This window comes from Oncorhynchus mykiss, chromosome 6 (genome assembly GCF_013265735.2).
Source record: "Oncorhynchus mykiss isolate Arlee chromosome 6, USDA_OmykA_1.1, whole genome shotgun sequence".
Lineage (NCBI taxonomy): Eukaryota > Metazoa > Chordata > Actinopteri > Salmoniformes > Salmonidae > Oncorhynchus > Oncorhynchus mykiss.
Window position 1 is genome coordinate 88,768,653 of NC_048570.1, and position 15,710 is coordinate 88,784,362.

A 15,710-nucleotide genomic window follows, 5' to 3' on the forward strand; every position below is an offset into this window, starting at 1 on the left:
CGGCCCCTACCACCACCATCCTACCCCTCCACCAGCCCAAACCCACCATCCTACCCCTCCACCAGCCCAAACCCACCATCCTACCCCTCCACCAGCCCAAACCCACCATCCTACCCCTTCACCAGCCCAAACCCACCATCCTACCCCTCCACCAGCCCAAACCCACCATCCTACCCCTCCACCACCCCAAACTCACCATCCTACCCCTCCACCACCCCAAACTCACCGTCCTACCCCTTCACGACCCCAAACCCACCATCCTACACCTCCACCACCCCAAACTCACCGTCCTACCCCTTCACGACGACCCCAAACCCACCATCCTACCCCTCCACCAGCCCAAACTCACCATCCTACCCCTCCACCAGCCCAAACCCACCATCCTACCCCTCCACCAGCCCAAACCCACCATCCTACCCCTCCACCACCCCAAACCCACCGTCCTACCCCTCCACCACCCCAAACCCACCATCCTACCCCTTCACCACCCCAAACCCACCATCCTACCCCTCCACCAGCCCAAACTCACCATCCTACCCCTTCACCACCCCAAACCCACCATCCTACCCCTGCACCACCTCAACCCTCCACCACCCTCAAACTCACCATCCGGCCCCTACCACCACCATCCTACCTCTCCACCACCCCAAAACCACCATCCTACCCCAAAACCACCATCCTACCCCTCCACCCTCCACCACCCTCAAACTCACCATCCGGCCCCTACCACCACCACCATCCTACCTCTCCACCACCCCAAACCCCACCACTCTATCCTTTGTTCAAAAATGGCCTTTATACAGATTACAACTTGTAATTTATGACAAATTGAAAAAATAAATGTTGTTTAAAGTATGGCCCTTTCTTAAACAAGCCACACAGAGCTGGTTACAATTTCAGTCTTATCCTCCTGAAAAGACAAGAAATATTACAACAAATAATAAGTCAAATATACTGAATAATAAATAACATTCTTCATGGGAAAAAATGCTATTATGTGGTATTATATTTATTAAAGACATTATGAATAGAAACGGTGGAGTTATGTCACATATGCAGCTATCAGAAATATATGGGAGTATCTGCTCAATCCAAACTTACAACCAACTGATTGCAGCACAACCACAACAATGGAGGAGGCAAGTGGAAAAGAGAGAAGGCAGGGAACTAGTTTGTCTGTCATATAGTAAAGATACTAATTGGCTGAAAGGAACTGGCATAAATAGAAAAATATACCAGTTTCATCTGAGGACAAAAATGTTGACAGCTGTGCCATACAGGTTGCAAAAATAAATGGGAAGAGATTTGTGATGTACTGATTCCATGGTATATGGTTTATGAACTGGTACAAAAAACAACACTTGATTCAACACTGAGTTTTTCCAATGTACATTATTATACAAAGTTCTTGCCACCAACACAAACACACACACACGGGGGGCATACAACAATTTCAGCTCTGTAAATTTTGCTGTGAAGAGACAGAATCACTAATAATTTATTCTGGAATTGCCCCTATGCATCTTGTTTCTGGTCACAGATTCAGGAATGGTTAAAAAAACATAATAATCATCACAACATTCACTTAAAATGAACCTTTCAAATAGCAGTGTTGGGCGATCTGGAAGTCAACGAATAATATAATAATACTGGGAGGAAAGGTTTTCATCTTTAGCTCACCATCTGTGGATACGATTAGAAAGGTTCAACATGTATGTAAAACATCACAGTACAATTGAAAAATATATGGCACATGGAAACCAAACGAGGATGGTCTATGGTGATAGGTGGGATGGGCTGAGAGTGGCTGAGGGTTGGTCTATGGTGATAGGTGGGATGGGCTGAGTGGCTGAGGGTTGGTCTATGGTGATAGGTGGGATGGGCTGAGAGTGGCTGAGGGTTGGTCTATGGTGATAGGTGGGATGGGCTGAGAGTGGCCGAGGGTTGGTCTATGGTGATAGGTGGGATGGGCTGAGAGTGGCTGAGGGGTGGTCTATGGTGATAGGTGGGATGGGCTGAGAGTGGCTGAGGGTTGGTCTATGGTGATAGGTGGGATGGGCTGAGAGTGGCTGAGGGTTGAGATTAAAGAGTTCATGTTTGGTAATGTTTTAATGTTTGGTAATGTTTGGTAATGTATTAATGTTTGGTCATGTTTTCCTGTTTGTTAATGTTTGGTAATGTGGGGCGGCAGGGTAGCCTAGTGGTTAGAGCGTTGGACTAGTAACCGGAAGGTTGCAAGATCAAACCCCCTGAGCTGACCAGGTACAAATCTGTCATTCTGCCCCTGAACAGGCAGTGTTCCTAGGCCATCATTGAAAATAAGAATTAGTTCTTAACTGACTTGCCTAGACATTATTTTTTAATTAACCTTTTATTTGAAAGGTTAATAAATAAATAAAAAAATTGGTAATGTTTTAATGTTATGTGATTGCTTTATAACCGTTTCGGGTAATACAAGTTATTGTGCTGTTAGGGGAATAACCTGTTGGGGGAATAACCTGTTGGGGGAATAACCTGTTGGGGGAATAACCTGTTAGGGGAATAACCTGTTGGGGGAATAACCTGTTGGGGGAATAACCTGTTGGGGGAATAACCTGTTGGGGGAATAACCTGTTGGGGGAATAACCTGTTGGGGGAATAACCTGTTGGGGGAATAACCTGTTGGGGGAATAACCTGTTGGGGGAATAACCTGTTGGGGGAATAACCTGTTGGGGGAATAACCTGTTAGGGGAATAACCTGTTAGGGGAATAACCTGTTAGGGGAATAACCTGTTAGGGGAATAACCTTATGTAAATGTAATAAGCTGCTGCTGTATTTGTTTGTGTTATCTGTGATGGTTTTGTTTGTCTTGTGTAGTTTCTTAATCATTGTACCTAAACGGTATGTGTAAACATGTATACGTAAGGCCCAGCTGTAAAAGAGACCCTCAGTCTGTTTTCCATGTTGAAATAAAGGTAAATAATATAAAAAGTACCGTGTCAGTAAAATGTGTATGTCTGTGAAATATATGCATATGTATCAGAAAAGCTGTCAAATAAATCAGATTAAAATGAGTGTGTGTCCTCCGAAGAGGGTTAATCATTTTAAAAGATACAGCCTGTCAAAACATCATGTTTCAGTCCAGGGGGATACATAGTCAGTTGTGCAACTGAATGCATTCAACTGAAATGTGTCTTCCGCAATGAACCCCTCCCCTCTGAATCAGAGAGGTGCGGGGGGCTGCCTTTCCCACACACTGGAGAGAGTAGTTCAAGGGCTTGAAATGAGTCTGATTGCTCTCTTGCTCATCTCTTTAATATGCCATGGCTAATTTCATAACTAAGTGCCCTGCCACTGCATGCATTTGTAAGATGTAGTATTCAAATGCTAGAGCCCACTGATTAGAAATGAATTCATTATTACTAATAAAGAATCTTCACTGATTCAAATCAGGACCTACTCCAATGGAGAGGCACTTGGAGTGGCTAATAAGTATCCAGTCCAATCAGCATCTTCTGAGAGACTATGGGCGGGTTTAACTCAAATGTGCTGCTTTGGTTTATGTCAAAACATTAGGTCTCCTGATTGTTGGATGGTGATCCAATTGCCGACAAATTAATTTAGCATAACTTTCCTCATTACAGGCACCAACGGTTCATTGATGGCTTTGGTTCATACATACGGATTCACACACATACAGTGTACTAGTCTAAGCTAGTCCATTGCCAACTACCGTTGAAATTCATAGAATAACTTAGTGCTATGTTCACAGCAACAAGATTAGACCTGTTCCAGATTGATTCCCTTTTCACAGACCAGAAACATGTCATAGCAGGGTTTTCAGGGAGAAGGTGGGCCGACTGTTCTTCAACTGTATAGTAACCTTTGAAAGTGTGTCAATCCTGATGGAGCATCATACAGCACAAATCCTCCAATGGAAACCCACAAACCGCAATGCTTTCAATTAGGGCTGTCGCCGAAAAATACATATTGGCTGAGGAGATTCGTCTTTAAAATGTGTATTTTTCCATATATAGACACACCCTGTGTTTTAATAAACCAACTATATGTACTGAGCTTGTCTGATGCTTTAAGCCTGCTGTTTGATTAAATAATTAAGACAAAATGACTCAAGTGGGAGCCGGAGATCAAGATTTAAAAATTATATTTTTATTTTATTTAACTAGTCAAATGTAACCTTCAGATAGCCTAACCAGAAGGAGAAAAACTGTTCCAGACCATCCTGTAAGAAGTAATCTGGTATTTTGTGACGCTCCCACTGGATCAGAGCATTACATTTTTCACTTTGATGCTGAGTGGTTATAGCAGTGTTTCCCACATTCGGTCCTCGGGAACCCAAGGGGTGCACGTTTAGTTTTTTGCCCTAACAGTACACAGCTGACTCAAATGATCAAAGCTTGATGATTAGTTGAATCAGCCAAGTAGTGCTAGGGTAAAAACCAAAACATGCACCCCTTGTGTTCCTGAGGACCAAGTTTGGGAAACCCTAGATTATGGAAAGGGAGGGAGCTGGAAATATTTTTTTAAAACATTGAGGAACTATTTTCATTGTCATTGTATGTAAAATCTGATTTTGTTTGCTTGCTGTTTGAAGTGAGGAAAACATTACTTTGAGAAGCTCCACAGATCATTAGTGGTGGAGCGTTAACCCTACTACTGGTCATTTACTGGTACTACTACTGGTCATTTACCGGTACTACCACTGGTCATTTACCGGTACTACCACTGGTCATTTACTGGTACTACTACTACTACTGGTCATTTACTGGTGGTACTACTGGTCATTTACTGGTGGTACTACTGGTCATTTACTGGTGGTACTACTGGTCATTTACTGGTGGTACTACTGGTCATTTACTGGTACTACTACTGGTCATTTACTGGTACTACTACTACTGGTCATTTACTGGTACTACTACTACTGGTGGTACTACTACTACTGGTCATTTACTGGTGGTACTACTGGTCATTTACTGGTGGTACTACTGGTCATTTACTGGTGGTACTACTGGTCATTTACTGGTGGTACTACTGGTCATTTACTGGTACTACTACTGGTCATTTACTGGTACTACTACTACTGGTCATTTACTGGTACTACTACTACTGGTGGTACTACTACTACTGGTCATTTACTGGTGGTACTACTGGTCATTTACTGGTACTACTACTGGTCATTTACTGGTACTACTACTACTGGTCATACTACTACTGGTCATTTACTGGTACTACTACTACTGGTCATTTACTGGTACTACTACTGGTCATTTACTGGTACTACTACTACTGGTCATTTACTGGTACTACTACTACTGGTCATTTACTGGTACTACTACTACTGGTCATTTACTGGTACTACTATTACTGGTCATTTACTGGTACTACTATTACTGGTCATTTACTGGTACTACTACTACTGGTCATTTACTGGTACTACTACTACTGGTCATTTACTGGTACTACTACTACTGGTCATTTACTGGTACTACTACTACTGGTCATTTACTGGTGGTACTACTGGTCATTTACTGGTGGTACTACTACTGGTCATTTACTGGTGGTACTACTACTGGTCATTTACTGGTGGTACTACTACTGGTGATTTACTGGTGGTACTACTACTGGTCATTTACTGGTGGTACTACTACTGGTCATTTACTGGTGGTACTACTACTGGTCATTTACTGGTTGTACTACTACTGGTCATTTACTGGTACTACTACTGGTCATTTACTGGTCCTACTACTGGTCATTTACTGGTCCTACTACTGGTCATTTACTGGTACTACTACTGGTCATTTACTGGTACTACTACTGGTCATTTACTGGTGGTACTACTACTGGTCATTTACTGGTGGTACTACTACTGGTCATTTACTGGTACTACTACTACTGGTAATTTACTGGTACTACTACTACTGGTCATTTACTGGTACTACTACTACTACTGGTCATTTACTGGTACTACTACTGGTCATTTACTGGTACTACTACTGGTCATTTACTGGTCCTACTACTGGTCATTTACTGGTCCTACTACTGGTCATTTACTGGTCCTACTACTGGTCATTTACTGGTCCTACTACTGGTCTTTTACTGGTCCTACTACTGGTCATTTACTGGTACTACTACTGGTACTACTACTGGTCATTTACTGGTACTACTACTGGTCATTTACTGGTACTACTACTGGTCATTTACTGGTACTACTACTGGTCATTTACTGGTACTACTACTGGTCATTTACTGGTACTACTACTGGTCATTTACTGGTACTACTACTGGTCATTTACTGGTACTACTACTGGTCATTTACTGGTACTACTACTGGTCATTTATGTAATGGGGAATTGATAGACACTAACAATCAAAGGGGCAAACAATTCAAACAACGACATTATGAAACATTGAAGGAGCACAAAAATGGAGGGAGAGCGTGCGTTCTGGAGAGACGTGTCTCGTGACAATACACTACTTTCCTTCTGCTTAAGCCTCAGCTATTTGGACATTAATGCTTGATCGATCTTTGCCCGAGAACACCTTAGAAATAACTTTGCTACTTCCTCTAAGAGACACTGATGGCTGGCTAAAGAGGAGAATGTACAGTAATCGATTTAAAAAAAAGGTGCAATTGGCAGAAAAAATCGCAACGCCATTTCCTGGTTAAAATTCTAATATTCCTCAGCTATTCTAATATTTTAATATTCTAATATCTTAATTTCAGTTTATGTGACAAAACAAGCAAGTGTAGAGAATCAGTGTACCATCTAAACTGCTGTGAAATATATTTTACACAACCAAAAATATAGTATTTTCAGCTGTTTGAAGCTGGTGAACAAAACCCAAAGCAAAAGACACAAACTACAAACTAAACTTAAGAACGGGAAGCATAGAAATAGCACACATGGAACAGATCTACCGCTTCTTAGACTTGCTTTCAATGAGAATGACAGATTCTATAACTAACATTTCTATGTGAATTTGATCAGGTCACCCAAAAAAAAGGTACACATTGCAGCTTTCAAAAAGGGCAAATGTTAACTTTAAATTTCCAGGCATTGATAAACCACTATGAATCAATAGTATTGTCAGAGCACTACTGGCATCCAGCGACAGCGTTGTGACTGACTGACTGACTGACTGACTGACCACACTGTTCTAACCTCCCACACTGCAGTGGAGACCAGAGGTCAGAGAGCTTTTCATGCTGCTATGCACATTCTCTCTTTCCCCTGTAATCCTGGGGCTTTTACTCATGCTAGGATAAACTTCAATCCACATTGTTTCCTTCTCGCCCAGCAGCAGCACTCTGGGACCTACATACACACACACACACACAGGGCTTTCAGAAAAACATCCCATTTCCCATTGGGGTGAGGCCAGCCCAGCTCCATGCTTCCACAGGAACCCATCAATCGATACGGCAGGAATGGGTTCTGTTCTGGGAAAGGATGTCTAGACTCTCTTCCACACTTCAAAATAACCCTCTCTCTATAGTTTGTGCTCTTTATGGTCTGTTTCTCTGTTGAGATGACAGTCTGTCTACTAGGGTTGTCATTGTGCTGGTTGTCAGAGTCATTCAGAGGACAGGCTTCTGATGAATCACAAATAAATGTTGATATGTTATGGATGTGACAGTGACTCATTCACTGTGTGTGGAACATCTGTCCTAGATAGGCATTTAGTTCATAAACACTTGATCCAAATGAGTTCATTTTAATGCAAGGGTGTATTCCTGAGAAAGAGGTGACCTTCAGACGAGTCATCTATCCTCATCTATCCTATCTGGGATCTGTTCAGCTGATCTGTACATGCAACGTACATGTAGCTCCTGGAAAGCTGTGATCATGAATAACCTCAACATTCCACTATAGCCGCCATGTCAACTTCTGCTGCCACTCATATGGATCTGGAATTAATATGAAACAGTCCATTTATAATAGGCATTGATGGTAAATCAAACGAGATGGGTAAACATTACCTCAGACTATCAACATGACTCCACAAAACCAACCCACTAGTCCTCCTCTCCTCAACAACTCAAAACCAACCCACTAGTCCTCCTCTCCTCAACAGCTCAAAACCAACCCACTAGTCCTCCTCTCCTCAACAGCTCAAAACCAACCCACTAGTCCTCCTCTCCTCAACAGCTCAAAACCAACCCACCTAGTCCTCCTCTCCTCAACAGCTCAAAGCCAATCCACTAGTCCTCCTCTCCTCAACAGCTCAAAACCAACCCACTAGTCCTCCTCTCCTCAACAGCTCAAAACCAACCCACTAGTCCTCCTCTCCTCAACAGCTCAAAACCAACCCACTAGTCCTCCTCTCCTCAACAGCTCAAAGCCAACCCACTAGTCCTCCTCTCCTCAACAGCTCAAAGCCAACCCACTAGTCCTCCTCTCCTCAACAGCTCAAAACCAACCCACTAGTCCTCCTCTCCTCAACAGCTCAAAACCAACCCACTAGTCCTCCTCTCCTCAACAGCTCAAAACCATCCCACTAGTCCTCCTCTCCTCAACAGCTCAAAGCCAACCCACTAGTCCTCCTCTCCTCAACAGCTCAAAGCCAACCCACTAGTCCTCCTCTCCTCAACAGCTCAAAACCAACCCACTAGTCCTCCTCTCCTCAACAGCTCAAAACCAACCCACTAGTCCTCCTCTCCTCAACAGCTCAAAACCAACCCACTAGTCCTCCTCTCCTCAACAGCTCAAAACCAACCCACTAGTCCTCCTCTCCTCAACAGCTCAAAGCCAACCCACTAGTCCTCCTCTCCTCAACAGCTCAAAACCAACCCACTAGTCCTCCTCTCCTCAACAGCTCAAAGCCAACCCACTAGTCCTCCTCTCCTCAACAGCTCAAAGCCAACCCACTAGTCCTCCTCTCCTCAACAGCTCAAAGCCAACCCACTAGTCCTCCTCTCCTCAACAGCTCAAAACCAACCCACTAGTCCTCCTCTCCTCAACAGCTCAAAACCAACCCACTAGTCCTCCTCTCCTCAACAGCTCAAAACCAACCCACTAGTCCTCCTCTCCTCAACAGCTCAAAGCCAACCCACTAGTCCTCCTCTCCTCAACAGCTCAAAGCCAACCCACTAGTCCTCCTCTCCTCAACAGCTCAAAGCCAACCCACTAGTCCTCCTCTCCTCAACAGCTCAAAGCCAACCCACTAGTCCTCCTCTCCTCAACAGCTCAAAGCCAACCCACTAGTCCTCCTCTCCTCAACAGCTCAAAGCCAACCCACTAGTCCTCCTCTCCTCAACAGCTCAAAGCCAACCCACTAGTCCTCCTCTCCTCAACAGCTCAAAACCAACCCACTAGTCCTCCTCTCCTCAACAGCTCAAAACCAACCCACTAGTCCTCCTCTCCTCAACAGCTCAAAGCCAACCCACTAGTCCTCCTCTCCTCAACAGCTCAAAACCAACCCACTAGTCCTCCTCTCCTCAACAGCTCAAAACCAACCCACTAGTCCTCCTCTCCTCAACAGCTCAAAGCCAACCCACTAGTCCTCCTCTCCTCAACAGCTCAAATCCAACCCACTAGTCCTCCTCTCCTCAACAGCTCAAAACCAACCCACTAGTCCTCCTCTCCTCAACAGCTCAAAACCAACCCACTAGTCCTCCTCTCCTCAACAGCTCAAAACCAACCCACTAGTCCTCCTCTCCTCAACAGCTCAAATCCAACCCACTAGTCCTCCTCTCCTCAACAGCTCAAAGCCAACCCACTAGTCCTCCTCTCCTCAACAGCTCAAAACAAAGTAATAGAAAGAAACATTTTTGTAAAGAAAACTTTGCTCATGTGAGTGAGTGAGTGAGTGAGTGAGATCGAGAGAGAGTGTGTGTGTGTGTGTGAGAGAGAGAGAGACAGACAGAGAGACAGAGAGAGAGAGAGAGAGTGTGAGAGAGGGTGAGTGAGTGGTATGAGGATATTTTCTACCTGCATGCTGCAATGTTTTTACCTAGTCTAGTTTCATATAGTTGGCAATAGTAGTTACTTTTGAGGTTAGTATCATTTTAATTTAGATTTGGATAGAATTTTGATTAACCACATGACAATTATTTTGCGATACAAAGACATTATTATAAATTAAATGAAACTGTTCCACGAAAATACGAAAACCATAACTGGCACGCAGATCGGTAAATGTAAAGTTAAATTGGCGTTCCACATGAAAAAGCTGACCGACTCCTCGTGTAGCTTATTACAGGCAACCTCAGGAGAGTAATGGCAGAAATCTCTGGCTCCCTCGAGTCATTTGTGTCTTATTTCATCAAACAGAGTGCTTAAAACATCAGACAAGTGCAATAGTTGATTTTATTATAACACATATGTATTTGTAAAAAATACACGTTTAAACATTTCGATCAGACGACTTTCGGTCGACCAATATATTTCTTTATGTCGGGGACAGCCCTAAGACAGCTACATTTGCTAATGTCTTGCTTAAAGTTAATCTTGCATTTTACGGGAGAAAAGTAGGCTGGCTACACGGAAAAGAGTACTAGAGAAAAGTAGGGCTGGCTACACTGAAAAGAGTACTAGAGAAAAGTAGGGCTGGCTACACTGAAAAGAGTACTAGAGAAAAGTAGGGCTGGCTACACTGAATAGAGTACTAGAGAAAAGTAGGGCTGGCTACACTGAAAAGAGTACTAGAGAAAAGTAGGGCTGGCTACACTGAAAAGAGTACTAGAGAAAAGTAGGGCTGGCTACACTGAAAAGAGTACTAGAGAAAAGTAGGGCTGGCTACACTGAATAGAGTACAAGAGAAAAGTAGGGCTGGCTACACTGAAAAGAGTACTAGAGAAAAGTAGGGCTGGCTACACTGAATAGAGTACAAGAGAGAAAAGTAGGCTGGCTACACTGAAAAGAGTATTGGAGAAAAGTAGGGCTGGCTACACTGAAAAGAGTACTGGAGAAAAGTAGGGCTGGCTACACTGAAAAGAGTACTGGAGAAAAGTAGGGCTGGCTACACTGAAAAGAGTACTGGAGAAAAGTAGCTACACATCAGTCAGATGTCTGTTGATAGAATGCCTGTTTCTGAGTTCTCATCCTAGTGGAGAAGTGCAACAGAAGGAGATAACATGCTAGTTATCTAAGTAAATTGCTGACTTAAGGTGACAGTGCATCATATTGTGTTAGCTTTCTGCTGTGTTTGAGAAGTCAAAGTCCTTTGGATGAGTTATCTTGATTTTCTCCTCTCTGTTCTTGGCCCGTCTGCTCCTCCCCCATCTTCTCTGAGCAGAGCAGGCAGGCCTGTTGTCCTAGCGTGTACTCATGCTGTTCCAGAGCCAATACTGTTCTTCCTTCTGTTACACTGTTACCCCCCCCTATACCCCTGCCAATTTACCGCAGCAGGGGGAAGATTTTGTGGGCAATTTGACATTGAAGGTTACTTGTGGGGTCAGTGCCAAAGATCGCTTTAGACCTGCTCCTAATGATTACACCCCAGCATGTCTAAGGTGTGGTATTGAACTCACCCTCCTTCATTTAGTCATTTGTCAACACAAACACTGGCCTGTCTATCACCTCACTCAACCGAAAAAAACAGAACACCAACAGCTGTCTGGAAAACTTTCCTAACCTCAGACCTGTCACCGTTATTCTCTGTGATTTGTGAAGAGCTGTGAACAAACTAATATGCCAGGGCTCCACATCTGCATGAGTTGATGAGACATGACAGACCCAAACGCAGTGGAAAATAATCAGGCACCAAAGCATTCACAAAGCCCAAATCAATATGAGTGAATCGAAACGAGCAAACAACTTGTTCTCATTCAAGAGGAACAATGTTGCTAAAAGGTCTCGGAGGGATGGACTGTCAAAACTATCTAAAAAGAAAATAAGTGTCAAACTTTATCAGAGGCTAAAATGTTCGGTAAAAAAAAGTCATTTCAAATGCTTTCTGAGCCTGAAGAGAAGGTGTGACCTACCTCAGCTTACTACCTCAAACTCAAGACAGCAAGGTGTGGAATGTGGAAATGGATGGCTCCCGAGTGGCACAGCGGTCTAAGGCACTGCATCTCAGTGCTAGAGGCGTCACTACAGACACCCTGGTTCGATTCCAGGCTGTATCACAACCGGCCGTGATTGTGAGGCCCATAGGGCGGCACACAATTGGCCCAGCATCGTTCGGGTTTGGCCAGTGTAGGCCGTCATTGTAAATAAGAATTTGTTCTTAACTGACTTGCCTAGTTAAATAAAGGTTAAAAAAAGATATTATAATAATCTAAACATACAGTATTCTCAATGGCAGAACTAGGGCCTGTTTACAGTTCAGTGTCAGAAGTGTTGAAAATCAAATCCCAAAAATTGTCACATCCTCTGAAAACAAAAGGTGTACCATGAAATGCTTACTGACAAGCACTTAAACAACAATGCAGTTCAAGAAATAGCGGCTCCATACATGGGGTACCGGTACCGAGATAATGTGAAGGGGTACAGGTTAGTGGAGGTCATTTGTAAAGTGACTATGCATAGATAATAAACAGCTAGTAGCAGCAATGTAGAAAAGGGGAGGGAGGAGGGGATTGTTGACAGTAAGTAGCTTTCTGTAGGTTGAGTTTGATAAGGGTCGAATAAGACTGGCAGCCTCAACAGAAAGTATAGCTCAGCACTCAGGAACAATCTCTCTAAATACAAGATCATTTCTGTCAAACGGAGCGTAAAAAAGAAGAGCTTACTATTGGCTACCTTTGTCCTACAGACCTGAAACAGGATCTTATTCGGAAGACAGAAAAAACAAAGGAATGTGTAGAAAAAAAATACATTGCAAAACTTAGTGGACGATTTCCACAAGTGGCCGTGGTCTGGATTAGATTCAGCTATTGTTCCCGTCCCAAAGGGCCTCATGCTGACTCACTCTCACACAGCTGTTGGACCACTTGAAACAGCACGATCATCCTCGTGGGTTTTTAGAGTAAGCAGACATTACAAACACAACTGTATATAAGTGTGTAGGCTCTGCTGGACTGTAGGGTGTGCTTCATTTTGTGTTCTGTAGTCAGTTACTGTCAGTTACTGTCAGTTACTGTAGTTCTCATAATAACAGTGCAATATGATGAGGGTGTGGGAAGAGTTCCCTGTTACACCCATGGAGAAGCTGGCTCACAAGACTAATGCTGTCAGTTCAGTAGGGACATGCTAGTCTGTTTTTTAGGTTACAGGCAGTATCACCCCATGTTTCACACAGACAAATCAACGTTTTTTAGGTTACAGGCAGTATCACCTCATGTGTCACACAGACAAATCAAAGTTTTTTTTGTCACGTGCGCCAAATACAACCTTACAGTGAGATAAATGCTTACTTACAATCATAGAGTTCAAAACCAATTTTATTTTGGTATGAAAGATCACAACGAATATTCTTTTGGTATCTTTTCTGTATGACATCATAAATATCAATCGATTCCAAATCGACCTCCTGCCCCCCATGAACGTGTGAAGGTCTAAAAGGGTTGATTAAGGGTAACCATGATATCAAATCAATCAATCAGGAAGCTCAGGTCAACATGAGGGGTCTAGAAGTAGGGCCTTGGAGTTGGACAGATAATGGTGATCTGCAATGTGAAAAATACTTCTCTCTTCACAGACAATTTCTTGGGGCACATTTTGTAACTCCAGGCATTTGCACTGGTTCATCCTGCAACGTGCTACTACCCCATCTCAATTCTAGGTCCCTTCAGCCCCTCCAAACACAACGCTATGCAACAAGGCCAATATGAATTGATCAGTCAAATGCCAATCGTGTTTTCTAGAAGCGATGGGTGGCCATCTGCGCTATTTGAAGATTCTTTACATCCAATAGTGTGTCACAGGTCTGGAGGTTTCAAAATAAGAATACCAGGAATCCTGTTTTCTAGACATGACCACCTTGCTGCCTTTTAAATCAGTGTGCACCTCCATCGCCCACAGGGGAAATTAATGCTTTTCTCAAGTTATGTTAATTATTTTTTTTTTTTTACTAAACATTGGCCTGCAGCTCATCACCATGACCTGTGCGTTTCTCGCCTCTGCAAACGTGTGAGACAGGTCCACTGTGATTTAAATTGAATGGAATTCCTGAATTCCTTTTCTAGGGACTGGGCCACAAACTTGGACAATAAACAGCGCTTGGCTTTGTGCCTTTCTCATGTTAATTAGCCTACTGTGGGGAGAAGGGGCTGTCGCTGCCAAACATCCACACAACTCCTGCTGAACTGAGTACAATCATAATACTACTACCCTGCAGGCTGTATGGGATATAGCAGGAATAGCCTAAGGGATACTCACTCATGCCCTTAACATAACATACAGGTCACTTCCAGAAATAAATAGTGGGCCTACTGGCCTAACCTGTACAACAACTAAATATTCTTGGTATAGAGTCAACATTAGGCTACTATATAGCATATACAGTATATATATAGCATACACGGTATATATACATACACATACATTTCAGAGTGTATTTTAGAGTGCATCCATATGACATAACATCCGTGTGGAATTGCGTAGCCCTTGAACATGTAAAGGCACGACAGTCCCCTGACAAGATATTGTAATGTTGCCTATGAAAGGTTCTCGCAGTCTGTACAGTCAGAGGTGACATCTGCATCTTGCAGTTGTCTCAAATTGCCTGTCTTTTATAGGCGCCTACAAGCCAGCGACAAAATACGACGCAATAAAACAATAAATGCTGTTAGAGAGGACATTGATCGATATTGCTGAGGCTCAATGGCCCTGAAGTGCCGACTGATAGAGACTCTAAACAATGCTAACTTTGTTGCACAGATTTACACACGACACGATGCCCTCCATAGGGAGAACATTTGGCGCTATTGGACGCTCGTGTCGTGGGTGTATGTTCCAACATCCTTTCTCAAAAGCCCACTCCCCTGCCCACGAACACAGTTGGATAAACGAGCATGTTTCAATGTGAAACTTTTGTTTTAAGCATTTGTCAATAAGACAATGATTAACAACACGATCATGACAAACGGGCTTGATGTAGCCAAACCCCGATTAGCTTGGGTTGGTAGGCTTTTGTTTGGGAAGCTCGAAACTTTGGAACAGGAAAACTTGGTTGATATAATTTGAGTCCGATATATCAGGCTACACTGTACTTAATAACTAAAAATGAATGTGCAATTCACAAAAAGTTCTGATTCAACTTACTGTGAGCGTAACTTCATGCTTTTTCAGTCGGTACTTGAGACTCTTCATTGCTGCTGTTTACCTGGTGATGTTAAAGTTGTAAATCTTATTATTCAACATTTATCATTTAAGATGTTGACAAACGTTTCATTTCTAAACGAAACAACTTTTTCTCCGCTGAGTACCGTACGACTTTCACCTGACGCAAACCAACTAGAGCTGCTAAATTGACAACCAAATAAACCAATGAGAATACAATGTGTCCCGTACCCTTTGGGTTGTAACCAATAAGTCGTAACTGAAGGAGGGACTTCCTTGTTAGCTAGGGCAGCCGTACTTTTTGGAGTTGATGGGAAAACCCACAGGACAACCTAAGGTTCTGTGGTGATGTGACGTCAGGTTTACCTGGCTGAAAGAGGGAAATGGCGGGACAGACAGTACAGGCTTTTCCGAACCTGTCTTGCCTACAGCAATCCATAAATAGATGATTAGATTTATGATCCACACTAGAGCTCATATATCCCACACACATATTAATTCCCCAAAACATTCCTAGGTCTACTTATTTTTTGTAATACTG

At 43.1% G+C, this 15,710-nt stretch overlaps 1 protein-coding gene across 1 annotated transcript in view; it reads right to left on the minus strand.

Annotated features, from left to right (window-relative positions):
- The window catches only part of uacab (uveal autoantigen with coiled-coil domains and ankyrin repeats b), an 85,509-nt gene extending 70,140 nt beyond the window's left edge, over positions 1–15,369 (minus strand). Inside the window, exon 1 of the mRNA XM_036981419.1 lies at positions 15,152–15,369. Within this exon, the coding sequence (XP_036837314.1) occupies positions 15,152–15,199 (48 nt within the window). The 5' untranslated portion in view covers positions 15,200–15,369. The remainder of the gene's footprint in view (positions 1–15,151) is intronic.
- Between the last annotated feature and the right edge of the window lie 341 nt (positions 15,370–15,710).